This window comes from Zonotrichia albicollis, chromosome 2 (genome assembly GCF_047830755.1).
Source record: "Zonotrichia albicollis isolate bZonAlb1 chromosome 2, bZonAlb1.hap1, whole genome shotgun sequence".
NCBI lineage: Eukaryota > Metazoa > Chordata > Aves > Passeriformes > Passerellidae > Zonotrichia > Zonotrichia albicollis.
Window position 1 is genome coordinate 47,824,599 of NC_133820.1, and position 17,539 is coordinate 47,842,137.

The following is a 17,539-nucleotide window of genomic DNA, read 5'->3' on the forward strand; positions in this document are numbered from 1 at the left end:
ATTTCAGGCTTGAAGGTAATTTAGATGTCATTAAAGAGTATGTGAGTACTGTTTTTAGTTGGTTGGGTGATATGGAAAATTTAAAAAAATCCAAATCAAAACAACTCAAACCACTGATGGTGATCCTCATATAGCATCTCACATGAAACAGGGCAACTCAGAGAGCAGGAGGCACATTGTTCTTCCTCAGAGTATTGCAGGAACTGAGTTATGAAATTAAACAATGTGGGAGCCAGGTTTTGTAATCTGTGAAATCAGGAAGGGATGAGCTAACTAAGGAAAAACAAATCTGAGTGTTTCAGAGGACACATGAGAAAGAAGTTGCTTATTTGAACAAGTGTCTTTCAAAACCCAGGTGTTACCTGAGGGCATTTTGAGATTCAGTTACTCCAAAGCACTTAATAATAATTTTTATAAAACAAAGGAGTAATGTTGTTGTAAAATTTGTAAAAAGTTGCAAATGGTTCTAAAAGAACATATAAATAATTGAATATGATTTTGAAGGAAATCTGACATGCACTTGTAGCTCTGCCCACCATTTGAGTAATCTGAAGTATTTTCTTAACTGTTTTAAATACTGGAGATTGCTTTTATCATGTGACTTACTTAATAAATTTTTCCTTGGGTTTTTAATGACTTGCAGCATATGGATTATATAAACCATGTGCATGGTTGTATTGGTAATCTTCAAATTTGCATTTTAAAGGTGCCTCAACATGTAAGATAGTTGTACTTATAAATGCTATTGACCTCTGCTTTCCTAAGGATTTGGCTATCTGCATATTTCTATAGGGTTTTTAAAATTCTTTCTTTTTTTCTTTAATAAAAGTTTGCTATGGTGCAGTTGATTTCAGCTGGATGTAGTGAAGGAATGAGAGATGGTAGTGCTTGTTTCCATTTTCCATCAGTCAGTGTAGTATGTGTTGTCTGATTCCACCAAGCTTTGATGGAGGTGTAGTCCTTGAAGTCATGCACTCTGTACAAACTTAGGACATGGTTAGGGAGGGAGGTGGAGGAGGGAGAGACAGAAATGTTGTACACAGAATTGGCAGAAAGCCTGTGGTGGTTTTAGCCTGCTGTGTAACCTGTCCAGCTGTACATTGGTCAGCCAATTAATCGCATTAATTAAGTCAAACTATCGTCTGTGTGCAGTGCCTCTTGTGGAATGCATAGTTCAGGGACACAGGTGAGGATTAAGGATGCTGGAGGTGAAGCTGAGGTTATTGTGGTTGGATGATGAATGCTTGTAGGCGTTACATGACACATTGTGAAAATAATCAGGCTTGGCTTGTGCCTCAAATCATGCTTGGGTTTGTCTCATGTTCCTTTTCTGCTGGAACACCAATAGCCTAGCTCTAATCTTGCAGTAGACTGTGCAGCTGTGGTTTAGGGATGGTGTTGCAATTGTGTATATACTTTTCCATGGTTGGGACACAGTAAATAAATTCTAATTTGTTTTTAGATCTATGGGGCTTACCATGTGCATATAAAGACTAAATTAAGAAAAAGGACTTGAGTAATGATATTCCACAAACTGAGGTATCATGAAACTGGTGGACTGAATTCTTATAATTACATTTTTTATGTTGGAGAGTCAAAATGCATTTGTGTGAATTCTACAGTTAATGCTAGAAAATATTTTTCCTATCTGTTTCTTTATTAATACTGACCATTTTTTTTTCAATGCATCTTTGTGGAGATTATTATTTTGCCAAGGAAGTACCCACTGGACATCCTGATGCCCTCTCCTTCTGTTCTTTCTGCTATTGGCATCCACTGCTAAGCCTTGACCAGTGCATTTATTGTAAGAATTTGGTTTTCATCACCACCTGACTTGGGTGAAGTGTATCCCAGTGGGAGCCATGAACTGCTGCATTCTGACATCAGATTTCATAACCTTTCTGCACTTTAATAATACTTTTCTGAAATATGTGGCACTGATAGGGGCAGCAAAATGGTATCCTGAAATATCTGGTATTTTTCCACATAATCCCATCACTGGCAGTAGAAGAGTAGAAAAACTCTATAGACTGCTCCTGCCTGCTTTCAGCCCTACACAATATTTAGCTTCATTGGTGTCTATAAAGCAATTAAAAAATTTAAGCCTTTATAAACTTTTTTTTTTTTTTTGTGTGTGTGCATGAAGCTCTATTGCTCTCACACATATTTCTCTTTCAATTAGTGTGAGCAATTTTCTTTGGAATGGTTTGTGTGTTATTGTTTCTGATTCTTTTCTGTTTTTCATTTGGGAGTAGCACAGTGAAGGGAAGGAAACCAGAAACTTATATTAATATCTAAAACTTCCTGGAGACATTACAGAAATAAATTTTTTAATTTGATTTGACATTAATTTGTAAGATACCAATCTTTCTGTGTTGCACTTCTTACACTTTGGTCTGAGGGAGCAAGACTTCATGCTTTGGTGTAAAGGCTGTGTTCTTAAAACAAAAAAATTGTTATTTTGTTCCAATGTTCATGTCCTTCCTACAGTATGCTAGAAATAGCTGAGTGGGTAGCAACTAGTTATCTGGCATTTAGGCTATGTTAAGACTTTGCTTCAGCAGGAAAATTATCTGGATTGCATCATTGCCTAATCCATTATGCTCAAAGCAGTCTTGATACTTGATTAAGTAATGTGTAAATCTGTTTTCAGAGGTCTGTTCATGCATGGATTTCTTCTTAATCCTTAGTTCAAGCTTCATTTTGGAAATAAGATTTCGGCAGAACTTTCCCATGGTTAGTTTTAGTGGAATCTTCAGCCCATCTCTAATTCTAAAAGATCTACTTGCTATTCAGTGGACAGTGTTTGGGAAGAATATCTCCCTCTCACCACCAAGCCTTTGAGATGTGCTGGCAGTATGGATTTGACAGGATGTCTTTCTTTCTTCTCATCAGCACTAGCAGCATTGACCAAAAACTCCATCCAGTTTTGAGACTCCTGGGGAGATCAGTGTAGCTAAAGATAATTGTTGTATTGCATTAGAGATCAATCTTGCAGATAATAACCGTAGTAGAATGAAAAATTGTGTCATGGTGCACACAAAGTATACTTTCATGGAGTCATAAGAGCCTGTAGCTGAAGGGACCTTGGAGGGCCCTGAGGTTGCTTGAGGACTTTTCTAGTTAAGTTTCAAGGTCTCCAGGGGTGGAGAGTCGACAGTAATTTTCAGCAATCTCCTCCAAAATTCAGCCACCCTCAAATGAAAACTTTTTTTCTTTAGGTCTAACCAGAGTTTCCCATACTTGAGCTTGTCTGGTGCCTCTTGTCTAGCCCTGGGCGCCTCTGAGACAAGCCTGGTTTGCTACATCTTCCTGTTAGCTAATTGCAGAATTTCTGTAGACAAAAAAAGTATGAAGGCCTTTAGTGTTTGAGTCACTAAATAAGTTATTCTTTATAATACCTGGGACATAGATTAAACTGAGCAAAAAGAATGTTTATTCTTTAGATTGAGCCTGTTTTCTGCTATAGGTGGTTTTTTAGGTAATATACCAATTCTGTGAAATATGTCAGGAATGTGTTGTTCTCCCAGCAGATCATGAACATTTCTTGAAGACTTGCAGTTATTTAATTGAAGTAGAAAACCTTTAAAAATACATCACCACTTCACAGGCGCTGTGTAAGACATGTATTTGGATTACTTTAGTGATATTCTGACCGTAATTATGTGATTGTCCAATTGTCTCAAAGATAGAACTCTGTAGATATATCAACATCTTAAAAGTTTTGATACCTGGCAGACAGTGTTTCTGACAATTATAGCCAATGTTAACAAGGTAATAAAATTCCTCCCATACTTCCCATTTCATATTGCTTGATGTATTTCCTGGTATAAATATTGTAACGGCTGGAACAAGTTCAAAGCAAATCTTTGTGGTATTGTCCATAAAGTTTAATAGGCTTTGTTTTACTACTGAAGAGGGTATGCCTCATTTTCTGTTTTTCTATTTCTTTACCATGTGCAAAAAGTGCCTAACTGAATTAAAGTCTGTCCTCCATTTTTTTTCTTCCCTTCTCTCTCAGGTTGCAGCTATTCTCAGGAAACGAAAGCTTGACTATTATTTATACAAACTGCTGCCTGAGATCTTGCAGTCAACTTCCTTTCTGACAGCAAATGGGACCTTGTATATTGCTTGCTTTTGCATTCTAAGGTTGGTATACTATCCTAAAAATGAAATGTAATAAAGCTATTTTTGTGCAACTTTTCAATTTGTATAATAGTTTTTGTCTTTTTCTAATTGACTTGTTTGTAGTGCTTTGAAATAAGAAAAGCTACAACAATCACCTTGATTTCTGATTTTACCATTTGAATATGAAACTTTGCTTTTTAAAAATTACTTTCTTCTCATTTTTATAATCTTCTAAATGAGTAAACAAGTAAAGGTATCCACTTTGCTTCTTTTTCTCTGTTTTACAGATTCAAAATACATTGTTGCAGGAAATTCAGATAATTTTTAGAGGGGAGTTAAAAAGGCCTAATCTGTCTTTTGTAGAAATAATTGATGTAATTTGATATTGGTTTCTATTTTCCTCATGCAGAGGCTGTAGTAACTTTTAATTATACTGAACTTTATCCAGTTATCCAAGTTTGTACTTTTCCTTATGATCGTAAGTGAAGGAAATCCCAGCACAGCCTCTGGGATTCTGTAAGATACAGACTTGCTCTGAAAAATGAGCATAAAAGGCATCTCTGTATTCTGTTTCCTGCATATATTTCAAGTAACTATCAGGATAGTTAATAATTAAAAGTTGCTTTTTATTAATATGATTTTGCATTTATTGTAAGAGATGTTACACACAGACATGTAAAGCCTACAGGAGCTATGAATGTTTGAAAGTTAACTCACAGCATACTCACCAGCCCCTCGAAAAGATAAACCCCTTATGCCATACTTCTAAGTCTGTTTAGAGGCCTCTCACCTTTCCTTCAAAGGTGGAGGAGAAGGCAGAGAAGAAGAGGAGCTGGCTGAGGAGCCATGGAATGCTTTTCTAGTAAATAATTCTCAAAGGTCAAAGTGAATCTATAATTAATGAGCTCTAAAGAATATGATGTTTTCTAGCAGTCTAGGTTGTATTAATATCCATTCATCTTTATTCCTCTAAACTACAGAGTGCTGTTCCTTATTCTGCCATGTATTTGCCTGTCAATCTGCAGTGCTTCATTTCAATGCTGTAGTAAAATGTTACTCTGCTGCGATGGTTTTAAGTTGTATGGTTTTCAGCAGTTCCTCTTACAGAGGGTGTTAGCCATCTAACAGATCCATGACCGTGCCTGTGCCGGTCAGTGAAGTAGGTAAGAGATCAGTGTCTTGCTCTGGCATGGCATCACCTTCACCTATGTGGGCATAGCAGTTCAAGCTGTTCTGACCTCCAGAACAGCATGGCCAGATGCAGACTGGGTAGTGGAAGTGCTGCCTAGCCCACCTGCCCTCCAAGTCTCCTTGAAGCATTGTTTGGGTTGTCCTAGGTCAGAACCATGTAAAGGACAATTCCAATGATTGTCACATTCCAAAAATGGGACAAGAAGCACATGTAAGTGCTTACCCTGCCATTTATACAGCTGTGCTGCACAGTAACCAACCAGCATCTTGGGAGGTGTACATGCTTTTTCTCTTGCAAAGGGGGGGCCCTGAGGAACAAACAGCTGCAGCAGAATCCTTGCTGGCAGTCTCTGCACACTGCCCACCACCTGCAATTGCAGGACTTGCAACTAAAAAGTTGTTGGCTAGTGTGCTGATTGAAACTGGTGCACTGAAATCACTAGTAGAGGCAAACAAGTATTTAAGGCAGCCATGGTAATGGTGCCTGTTGAAGTACATGAATGTCCAGATATAATGAGAATTTCGCAGCTTTTCTGTCCAAAGTGAAATTCAGAGCCTCAGCAATTAAGTGATTAGGATATGTAAGAGCTATTAAATGGCATTTCAGAAAACAATGGATAACATGATTGTTATCCTTGTTATGTATCAGAGAAGAAATACTTTCCAAACTTGTATCCTTTCAAGAATGAGTGCATACCTGGTGATGATCTATGTGGTGCATTTTCCATGTATTCCCAGGTGCCTGTGACAAGAATGCTTGCTAGGACTCTTCAAGAAGAAAGGTTGTCTGTCTTCCAAGAATTAGTAAATGATTAGCAAGTAGTTAATATATGTGAAACAAAATAAGGCATAAATTATTGGTTTCCATTGTAGAATCAGTTGCCAATGAAGTTCCTGTTATGTCCTTTGTTTTGGAATACCTAAGGAATCTGGAAGAGGGGCCGAATACTAGTATGAGAGATTGCATGAGATTATTTAGGGTACAGAAATCTAAAACTGAGTCTCATCCATTTCAGAAAAATCTTGATTAAAATCACTTATAAAATTTGATAGAGAAAAGTGCAAAGTAAAAAAGCAGCTCTGTCCTTACTCAGGAACAGGCTTTAAACCAGCTGCTATTTATCAGGAAGGTGTTTGAAGATCATTATGGGTTGGTTCTTTGAACAAGTCACTTCAGCACTTGAATATGGTCAAGGAGCTGTGTGAGTGGTGTTTGGAGAAAAAATGAGACTGCACCGGGAAGCTGAATGACTACATGACACCTTTACAAACTGAGCTCTGCATACCTTTTTAAGAGTTTCTTCTAAGATCATAATGTTGAAAAGTCATTCACTTGAAATGTACTTAATATCTTGTGTTTAATATACTTGTCTTGCAGCTTGAGTCATATAAGCTTGCTTCTCTCGCCTGCTCTCTTGGGTGGTTGATGGAGGATGGAAATGTGAGACTTCAGTCCTTTATTTTTAACCAATTTGGTCTTTTTTAATGTTTATGTTTTCTTAATGTTTTGATTGAGGTTGTATTATTCTTTGAACTTATTGCTGTACTTCCTTCAGTAGCCCCTGAGAGCAAGAGTCATGGTGTGTGCTTATCTAGGCCAGAAACATTTGAAACCATCAAAGAAGTACCAGCACCTCTATTTCTGCTAACTGGCCTGAGTATTTCTGGAATTGATATGCAACCATGAAAAGAGATTGTTTGAGGCTGTGAAGATCTAGGTGCTCTCCATCTGCTTCTAGATAGTGATGAGAGATTGGATGTGATAGATTTGTACTATAGGATATATGCTGCAGTTTTTCTATCTGTTTTTGCTTGAAAGGTATATTCTAGCAGCAGCAGTAACTCAGAAGCAGCATTGTCCAGCAAACCCCATGCAGTGGATGACTCTTGCCCTCCTGGAGTTCTAGACCAAAGCAATGGAGTAAGGGTTTATAGCTGGACATTTAAACTCATGTTAACTCATGTAGTTTCTTCCTTTCTACTAGGAAAAACTACCAAAATTGAAATGGATGAAAATTCCCAAGGATGTAAACTTTAGTCAAGAATGCGGAATTAAAATTATTCCAGGCATTGTTTAATACTCTTAGAATTTCACAGGTGGGTGAATGTCAAAAATATCTAAATCCAATGTCAGCAATAACTTGGGCAGTGGGTAGATGTTCTTGTTTTAGGAAGAGATTGCCAAGCTAACTTGACTGAATTTCTTTTAGCTCCTATTTTTTTTTGTGTGATGAATTAGGGTCTGTGTACAGGCTGCTCTGTTGGCAGAGCAGTGAGGGTGATGATCTCTGCGAAGGATGTGTGACAGTCCAGCTGGGGGTTGTAATCTCTTCCACTGGTGAGATCCAGCAGACTACATCTGTCTGAGCTTCAGATGGAAGTGCTGGGTTCCTGTGTTGACAGGCATTGCATCTGTTAAATGAAAGGTGTGATTTTTAGGTTTATGGTTCAATTACATGTAAAACCTCACAAAGACATGGTTCTGTTAGTCTATCAACTACAGTAATTAACTTTGTCCATATACAACTTGTAGATTGAGGAATTAGTGCATGACCTGAAAGAACTCCTCATTCTTACTCCAATTTCTATCCACAGAACATGTGAAAATAACCATGCAAGTAATAACAAAACCTAATTTCATTTACTTCGGGAGAAGTTTAAATGTTTCAGTTAGTGACTGTACATTTTTATTTCCCCTGGACTTTTATTATGTAAAATGTGTTACTGTTGTTTCCGAAATCTTGTCAAACCAAACATGCAAGCATTTGTAAAAGGATTCTAAACCATGCCAAAGGAACAAATTACGGTTTCTTTCCCACAGAAAAGGCATTTGTTCTGTTATTTAACAGGTGTGTCTGGTAAGATGTGTTCATACTTATTAAGATGCTTAAAATGACTTCCCTGAAACTTCATACAGTAATTACTTTCTGAGAGAGTCCTAATAATGAACTTTAGCTCCTGCAGCATTTGGCATTGTCATCCTGAGAAATTATCCTTTTGCAGCCGTGGGAATGAGCAGTGTGTGTAATTGCCATTACATCACTTGCTGCTGATACACTGGCTCTCTTTTCACTTAGGAACGTAAGCTGGCATTGCTCGCTGGTAATGTTATTTTTGCAGAAGTATGAGATGAGGCTGCTCATGCCTTTGACGGCAAGACTGAAAGTGAGCTAATCAGATGGTGTTGATTAATTATCTTGGTTCTCTCTTCTGTCTTGTCAACGTGAAATTTTGCTTAAGAAGGTGTCCTCTTCTACTGTGTGTTTGCCATTTTGTTTATTTTGTTTGCTGTGTTTTTAGAAGGGTAGGCTCCATTGTAATGCTTTGTTTTCTCACTGGTAGTACTTGTCAGCTGAGCAGCATTGGTATAATGGAAGTATATTTATTATCATGGTACCAAATGTCACAACTCTGACTCGTTTGCCTATGATTGGCCTGAATAAGTTTGAAGTTGCAGGTCTCCTCAGCAGAACAAGCATGGTGGGTGACATTGTGTCTGGCCTGCAGTTTGGCTTTTTTCCTTTATAATGACCAATTTATAGAAAGATTTTCTTAGATATTGCCATTTGTGTAATGAATTTTTTTTTTAAATTCTTATTGTTGAAGGAATTTTGGTAGTTCAAATTGTGTGAACTCCAAAAGAAATCCAGATCTATCTGCCAAAAATGAGAGCTTAGCCAGCTTAATAGGACTGGGAATTCACTGTTGCTTCCACTTGTAATGTAGAGACTGATTCCTTGGCTTACTGTAAATGTGTACTTTCCTCTTTTTAGCATCAGTGGATTGTCTGTTTGGAGTGTGGCATGTATTATAATTATTTGATTTGATTTCTGTCTCACCTGTCTACATCACTTGTTCCACAAGGCAGATCTTCCTGAACATCCTACTTGTATTTGGACAAGTAGCAAAGAGATGAATGGCTATAAGGTCTTTTAGAAGATTTTTTTGTAATTAGTATCTGCAACTTTTCAAAAATATGTGTTGGAAGACACTGATTTCCTGGAAGAAAAGTAGCCACTTAAATGAAATGAATACATTAATGAAGTGTTTCAGGTATTTATGAAACACTTTGGCAAATCCTCTGAGAATTCTCAAATTGTAAAAATTTAATGATTAGTGTTTATTATTAAGTACAGATTAATGTAAGAGGACAAAGTTAATAAATCATTCATAATTTTGTAATACAGATAAAATACAGTGTGGTGCATGAATATTCCATTTGCATGTAATATGTGTCTAAATTGCTTTTTCAGGAAGATACTTGGAAAATTCTACTTTTGGTCTCCTGGCTTTGGTGCAGCTTTACCTGCTTCTTACATGGCTATTCTCATTGAAAGGAAAAGCAGGTAGGATTTGCGTTTATGGATTTTCAGCTTAATATAATAATACTTCTTGTTTTGGTCGTTTGATGATTTACATTTGACAGTTCAGTGGGCTTATTTCAGAGTGCTGGAAATACAGTTCATCTGAAATAGTGTCTTTTTTTCAACCTAAAATTTAAATCTAGAAAGCTACAGTGAAAAAACACTTTATGAACATTCAGTTTCCTGTTTGTGGTTTGTTTTGTTTAATGTGCAATTGCGTTGCTCAGAATTGCCTGATTAAAGCTTAGTTACTTAGGGCTCCCTAATGAAACTTTTGTTCTTGTTTGTTTTTTAAAATATAATTGAGCAATGCTTGTAATTAGTCACAAAGAAGGAAAATGCTGATGACTCGAGTTAACAACTTGACATTGGTTAAGATGGAGGAATTACAGGACGTTGTGGAGAAAATTGTGGGTGAATTGTAATAATTCAGATTGGATGAAATGTAGTGGTACAGAAAGCAAAGCCTTTCGCTTAAGGCAAGGTGCTGAAGTTCATCTGTCAGAGGTAAGTTCATGATGAAAACATTAAGAGGGGGAAGAAAACTCTAAGTAATCCAAGGATAGCCCAAAGCTGCCATTTGTGATGTGCCCAGGAAGGTGGCAGATGAAATCTTGTCTTGTAAGGTTTTATTGTTGGAAATTCAATTTATGTCAGTAGCTTGTATAAATAGTGTCAGTTACAATACTTTCTTAATTTACTGTGGAGTGAGATGCTTTAGGCATCTGGTTAGTAAGTTTAATTTAAGGAAGAAAAGGTAAAAGAAGGGTAAAGGATTACTCTTTAAAAAAAGATAGTGAAGGAGGTAGTACACGTGGTGTGAATGCATTTTAGATTGCTGTGGATGTCTGAAACTTCCTTAAGCTCTCATTTAAAAATAATGGCAAATATGTATCATTATGTTGTTGACTCACTGTCAGGCCTCGTTCCTGAACTTCAGCTGTGGAGTAAGCAAAGCCTATGCCAAGTTTTCTGTATGTCAAAGTTCTATCCTTTTAAAAAAATGCATTAGAGCCATTGTTTTTGAAGATTTAGGACATGTAAGAGTTTCTGGAAGTCTGGGAGCACTTCTAAATCACTTTGTTTAATGTAATTATAGAGAAAATAATCGTAATTAAGTTACCAAATAATCATAATCAAGTTACCAAATAAGTTAATTATCTTTTTCATGTCCTCTCTGACTGATTTTCATCTTGCAGTAATTACTGTTAAGAGATTGGATACATTTTAGTAGAACTTTATCTAGTTACTTAGACTCCAGCACTGCTGTTGGCATCAGAGTATCATTTTGGGGTGAGAGCAAATGTATTTTCTCCCTTTTATCAGAGGTTACACGGGCTTAACTTTTCTTACAGACTTGTTACAATGTGAGGCTTTTCTGTGCCTGACTTGTAATATTTCTAGGTAACATTAAAGAGGAAGAAATCAGTCTGGTTGTCAGTCTGTGACCTTGTACCTTTCAAAATATTTGTGAGTGGAGAGTTGAATCTGCTTATGAAGCCAAACCTGTACAAGGTTTTCGAATAACAGCAGAACAACTATGAGAAAGTTGCAAAGCTATGCTCTTTAAGAGTAACAGAAAGAGTAGGCAAGCAAATTTTATATTAAATGGGTTTTTCTAGACTTGTTTGTGGCAATGTATGGAAGCTGTGACATGTGAACAGGATTCTATTTAGTATCTGAAATTTGAAAGAAATAGAAGTTGAAATAGATGTATGTGGAAATGACAAAAGTGTATTGGTACAACATGTGTGCAATGAATGATGCTAGAATATTTAATTTCTGTAGGGTTATTCCCCTTTCTGTCAGAATCCATGATGTGTGACCTAAGATATTTTGTCTAAAAATTCACATTATGTTGGATCAGATAAAGGAAAGAAGGAAATCTTGGTATTGCAGTATAACACATATATGAAAATGTGGAGTCATTGTTCGTAACGAAAGGAATTGTTAAAGGATGCCAAGAGGTATTTGAAAGTTAGGGTTTTTTTAAAATACAAAGTTGTTTGGTATGTTCTCAGATGGCAACTATGTATAATGTGCAAAATGCTGCTGCTGACAGTGAAATATGACTTTCTGATTTCACATCTGTTTGCCTGTTAGCTTCTGTTACAGGCAAAATCAAATTTTAATAGTCTCACAGTCCCTTAGGAAACTGACGTTTCCCATGGAGACTCAGGGGCATTTTCAGTTATCTGCTGAGCAGCTTCGAACAAATTGTAGTGAAAAATCAGGGAAGTGGGAAAAAGTCCTGATTTGAGTTTATAAACCTATCTCTAGCCCTTCAAATCGCTACTAGCAGCTGGCAGCAACATTGAACTTAATCACTTAATCTCTTCCCAAGTGGATACCCTATTTTAAGTACCTCACTGGCATTTGCTTGTGCAGTGTCCTTGTCAGTCCTGAACTTGGGAACAGCAGGTTTATAAATCAGATTTTCTTCCAAGTGTTGCTGTTCATGTGTGCCAGCCTTGTAGCATGTAATTCATATGGGAGAATGGGAAAAAGAGATTGATAGCTTGGCTAGGCACATTATAATCCTGAGGAGGAACATGGTTTCTAATGTGTGACAGAATTAGTTTGATTGTAGATTTTATCTATGTTATATCTAATTACAGATTTTCAGGACACTGGCAATGAGGAGGGGAGGTGACATTGCAATAGAAGCTTCAAACAGACCCAGGAAATGCTCTGCACTATATTCTGCTCCTGCAGGTCTATAAAGATATAAATGGCACATTAATATGTCCATGTGTGTTCTATGTGATGACCATAAAATATAGTTGTCCTGTCTATGAAAACTAGTTTATCAGGATCTGTGGAAAGGGCCAAGGAATAAAAACACTTCTTAACTTTTTTTTGTATATGTATCCATAAATGTTCTGTGAGATTATTGAAAGAGAACTGGTCACATTATTATGATTAAGTAATGTTGTGATAAAAATTATTTCTTAGATAAGAGTTGGATTTGGATACATAAACATGGAGATTATGAATCTGCACATTGCAAGCACATATTCTATGCCTTTTGTCCCTTACTCCACTAGGAGGAACTCAGAATTTTCCACTTTTTCTAGTGCTCTCAAGCTTTGTGTATTGCCTTCTAGGGTTAGGAGGAAGCATTTTTACTGGCTCTAATTTGTTTTAATTGTCAATATTTTAGTCATTCTTTATGTTTATATTGTCATAATAGCTATGGATATATAATAATAAGCAAGCAAGCTTCTGATAGGTGCAGTTGCATGATTATACTTAAAAGAATATAATGTTCTTTGCAGATTCACCTGTTTTACATCTTCTATTAAAGAAAAGTCTGCAATTGTTTCATCATAGAATTCAGTTCTGTAGTATTAGACATTAAGGCTGTGTTAATGTCTCCTCAAAAATAGAGATGATTCAGTTCCTTTAATTTCATTGAGTTTCCTTAGGAAATTATTGCATTCATTTTATTAACTTTTGTATGGAGTTGTTTAACCATACAATCCTTGTTGGCTCCTACAGGAGGTGTTTTGAACTGGTGATCTGAAGCAATTTTATTTATGATTTTTAAAAAAGAATATTTTGCTGATGTCTTTTGGCTTCTGTTTGTAACTCCAAGTTACAGTCTCCTGTCATTTCTTTCAACATCTATTAAATGATATCGCTAGGAATTGAACGTACAGGAAGGAGGAGATGCGTGGCTTGGAGTGGAAGACATGGCACTGCCTCGTTCTAGAAGTACTGAAACTGTTAGAAAGCAAGGAAGTAACTGAATATACTTGTTAAAATTGTTGTGAATCAAGCTGTTGAAATATGATTTGAGACTTGGCTGAAGCCAGCCTGTTACTGGAAATCTGATTAGATCAGTTGTACCTTGCTGACTTCTAAAGAAGTACCAGAGCTTGGTGGAGAGCCTGTGCTTAAGTCCTCTGTGACTACTTTCTAGGAAAAAATGGTGTTCTCTAAGTGTTTTGTAAATGTGCTGACATTTCAAAACCATTTTAAGTTGTGTTTTGCTAGTAACTAAATGGCAAACTTCATTTTATTGGACCCTTGCTCAAGAAGTCATGTATTAATGAATTTCAAGAACTATAAAGCTTTAAGAGGGGACACAATTCCAGTTTTAATTAAATTAATAGTCTTGTTGCCTGGCTGTTTGGGATTTTTTCTCCCTGCCTTTTGTAGCTAATTAAACTAGAGAAAGTTTAAATACAGCCACCTAAAGTTTCTGTGGCATGTGTGAAGGGACACTTGTGGGGCTGCCCCTGCTCCTCCCTTAGGCTGTGTCAGTGTTTACATACTGGCTGTTAACATTATAGCGGCGCCTGTCTCGTCGCTGCAGTTACGACTCTGTCACTGATGGTATTATAAAACTTGAGATTTAGGGCTTTTATAATTTGGTTGTAAAATCGTGCTCTGGGCAAGTATTTGTAATATGTTTTTAGTTGAAAACTTTGGGTGTTTTTCATAAAAAAAAATCAGTGTGCTGGACTCTTAGAAAAATATTTAAAGTACATGCATTTAAAAAGTAAAGCAGTGCAGCAGTGTGTGTTATAAAAGAGATCTGTATATAAACACATATATTTAGTATTCCTGGAAAGAAAGCATTACTATGTATTGCTTGGAAAAGTGGCAGAAACATTTGTGTGAGAACAATGTGGAATTTTTATACTGGATGTTTGTTCTGATGAAACATTCAGTGCTGTTAAGAGTATTTGCTTGCCATAACTGCCATTAGTCTAAACACATTATAAAGGAGGAATATCACAGCATTGTAATCGTTAAAAGTATACACTGTAAAGAAATACATGAATTTTGTAACTTTGTAACATTCAAATACAAATTTGTTGATGTATTTTTTTATAGTAGTATAGTATATTTAGACTTGAGGTGGTAATTTCCTTTCTCAAAAATGTTTTGTGGTTATTCAGTTTGGTATATTTTAGGGAAACAGATAAATCATCATTTTGGTGGGGTGAGTAATCAAAACAAGTGAACAAACTTTTAACACAGCAAGTGTTTTTGCAAGCTTTAGTTGTACTTGGTACAGGTAAGAAATTGAGAAAGCAAGCCATGTTGAGGAGTGATTTTTTTCCATATTCTTTGTATTTAGTGAAAAAACTCTGGAGTTTGGATCACTGACATGACTATTTTGTGGTGTAATCTGATAAGGAGACCTAGCAGGGAAACAAATTTTTTGGAATTGTACTCCTCTAGAGTGATTATTGGTGTGGAATATGAAGCCAGGCTGTAGAAGTTACTGGGAAAGGTTTCTGTTTCTAAACCAAAATATGTTAAATTTCCTTGTACTTCAGCAGCTGCCTTGGTGAAAGCCAGTGTTTGAGGATTTATGTTTTTATAGTAACAATGCATAAATGTTTGAACACGTTTTGCTGCATGCTTGGAGGACTGCTACTGTGCTGTAGTTCTAGAACCATCTCATAAAATGTTTTGGATTGGAAGGGACCTAAAAACTTGTCTAGTTCCAACACCCCTGCCATGGACAGGGACACTTCCACAAAAACAGATTGCTTGAAGTTATCAGAAGAAAGTAAAACTGATCATTCAAGGCTGGGAGTGCAGAAGTCAATCTGAAAGATGCTGTGATGGAGACAACATTGTGAATGGCAGGTAGCTCAGGATAGGCAGCTCTTGGGATATTTTTCATGGAAAAACCTGTGATACGCTAGTATTTTAATCTAGAAGAATTGGTGCTCTCTCTAAGGTACACATACCCCTGGCAGTCATAACTTTGTTGATATATTCAGAGAGTTTTCTGTTTGTCTTACTATTATTGAATCATGTATTAATTTTAGAAACAGTTTCTGGCATTTTTTAAACTGTTCAGTTAGATCAATACTAACAAAGCCAGTTTTTAAGAACCGTCTTTTCTAAGCGCAGGAGCAGGCAATTGCAGCATGTTGTAAGTTCAGCAAGTGGGCCAGAAGAGCAGTTTGGCTGAACATTGAACTCCTCGTGGAGCTCAAGAGTAAAGGGAAACTGTGTGATCTCTGGAAGTGAGGTCAGGCATCATAGAAGGAGTACAGAGTTGTAGTTTGCATATGCAGGGAGAAGATTTGAAAGGCCAAAAACTCAATTAGAGCTGAACAGTTTCAGTACTGTATCTGACAACAGGGAAGGGCTTTTTAAAGTGCATTAATAGCAAGGAAAAGTCTAACAAAAACACATTGATACTTGTTGAAGGTGATTGCCTGACTAATAGAGATGTAGAAGGAGCAGAGACTGTTTTTTGCTTCCATCTTTGATAACAGTCATAGGCTGTTCAGCTCTTTGATTTGGAGGATCATGTATATCAGTACAATCCATTTGCAGACACTGAAATTGTAAGGAACCAGCTGTATCAGCTGGATGTTCACAAGTCCATGGGGCCTGATGGGATTCATGCCAGAGTTCTAAAGGAGCTATTGGCTGTTGCAACAGGATCTCTCTCAGTGTTGCTCTATGTACAGGAAGGGTCTGAGGGAAGACCCAATAAGCTATAGATCTGTTGGTCTAACCTCAGTTTCTGGAAACATTCTGAAGATTATTCTGGGTAATATTGAAAGGCATGTAAAGGAACATCATGATCACCAGGCACAGTTAATGTGAGTTCACAAACTGCAAGTCCTGTTTAACGTATTTGATGTCCTTCTGTGACCGGGTCACCCATCTAGTGGATGAGGGAAAGGCTGTAATTTAAATTGTAGCCATATTGTGAGGCTGTCCTCTGTGGGTGATAGAAAGATGTTTTGTTACTGGCATGGTATAAGCTGTCTGCTCCATTTGTAGAATAGTAAAATTTGCAGAGTAAAATTTGCTTCATTTATATGAACTGCGGAAACCACTTGGTTTTCTGTGTGAGAAAGATCTTCTCTCCTGTATGATGTTCTTAATTATTCCTACAGTAAGTCTGTTCTTCATTCCTGCCCTTTATTCTTTGTGATTCTGTGTAGGCACATAAGATATGTGTATAATCCTTATACCTCTGGGTAAAAGAAGTGGTTGCACTCATCACTTGGACTTTCCTAACTACCTGAATTGTGTGTTTCTATTTCATACTGGTCATTTCTTTCCCACCAGCTGCATGATGCACCATTCTGTGTCTCATTACTGTCTAGGTAATTGTCTTAAACTAGATTTCATCCACTTGAGATAGCAAAAGTTTGGCAAGGCAAATTCTTTACTTGTGAGCAGAGTGAGAAGATTTATTGGGAATCAGTGACTACAGTTCCATACATGTGTAGTCAGTCAGTCCAGATTATAAACGATCCAGGACTTTACTGTTTCTGTATGAGTATTCTGCAACCAAGTTTAACATTTAGGCTGCACCATTTGGATGCTGTAAAAATTTGGTTCAGCTTTCTTGTGTGGTAACTGAAGTCTTGCACAAGATGAAGAGCAGCAGAGCAGCTACAGCTTTATAGTTGACAATTCATTTTCAAGGATAACACAGGCAGACAGGGAAGAATACTGGAAGATCCCATGTGAAATATAGACCTGTGATTCTGGAGACACTACAGAATGCATTGCAGCATCTGGATGAGTCTGTAGAGACTGAGTTTATTTTCTCTCTGTGTTGTTAGAGTCAGGGCTGAGGTGGATCACGCAGGACTCTTTGGTTGCAATTGCTCAGTGGCCTCTACATCTCTTGAGTTTCAGAAGGATTTACCAGCATAGGTTCAGCACCAGCCATGTGGCTGCTTCATGAGTGTAAAGACATCTTGGGCAGCACCCATTAAGCTCTGGCTTACTCCGTCAGTGCACATGGGGCCAGCCTGGGTGAACAAAGGGCAGTGTGAAGGTCAAGCAGCAAGCTCTGATAGATCCCAGGTGGCTGTGCAGATGCCTTCCTGTGTTTCTGCATGGCTCCATGAGTA

General features: G+C 37.1%; 1 protein-coding gene across 1 annotated transcript in view; it reads left to right on the plus strand.

Annotated features, from left to right (window-relative positions):
• The window catches only part of TMEM135 (transmembrane protein 135), a 154,017-nt gene that overhangs the window by 6,330 nt on the left and 130,148 nt on the right, over positions 1-17,539 (plus strand). Inside the window, exons 2-3 of the mRNA XM_005485784.4 lie at positions 4,022-4,149; positions 9,573-9,665. Of these exons, the coding sequence (XP_005485841.1) occupies positions 4,022-4,149; positions 9,573-9,665 (221 nt within the window). The remainder of the gene's footprint in view (positions 1-4,021; positions 4,150-9,572; positions 9,666-17,539) is intronic.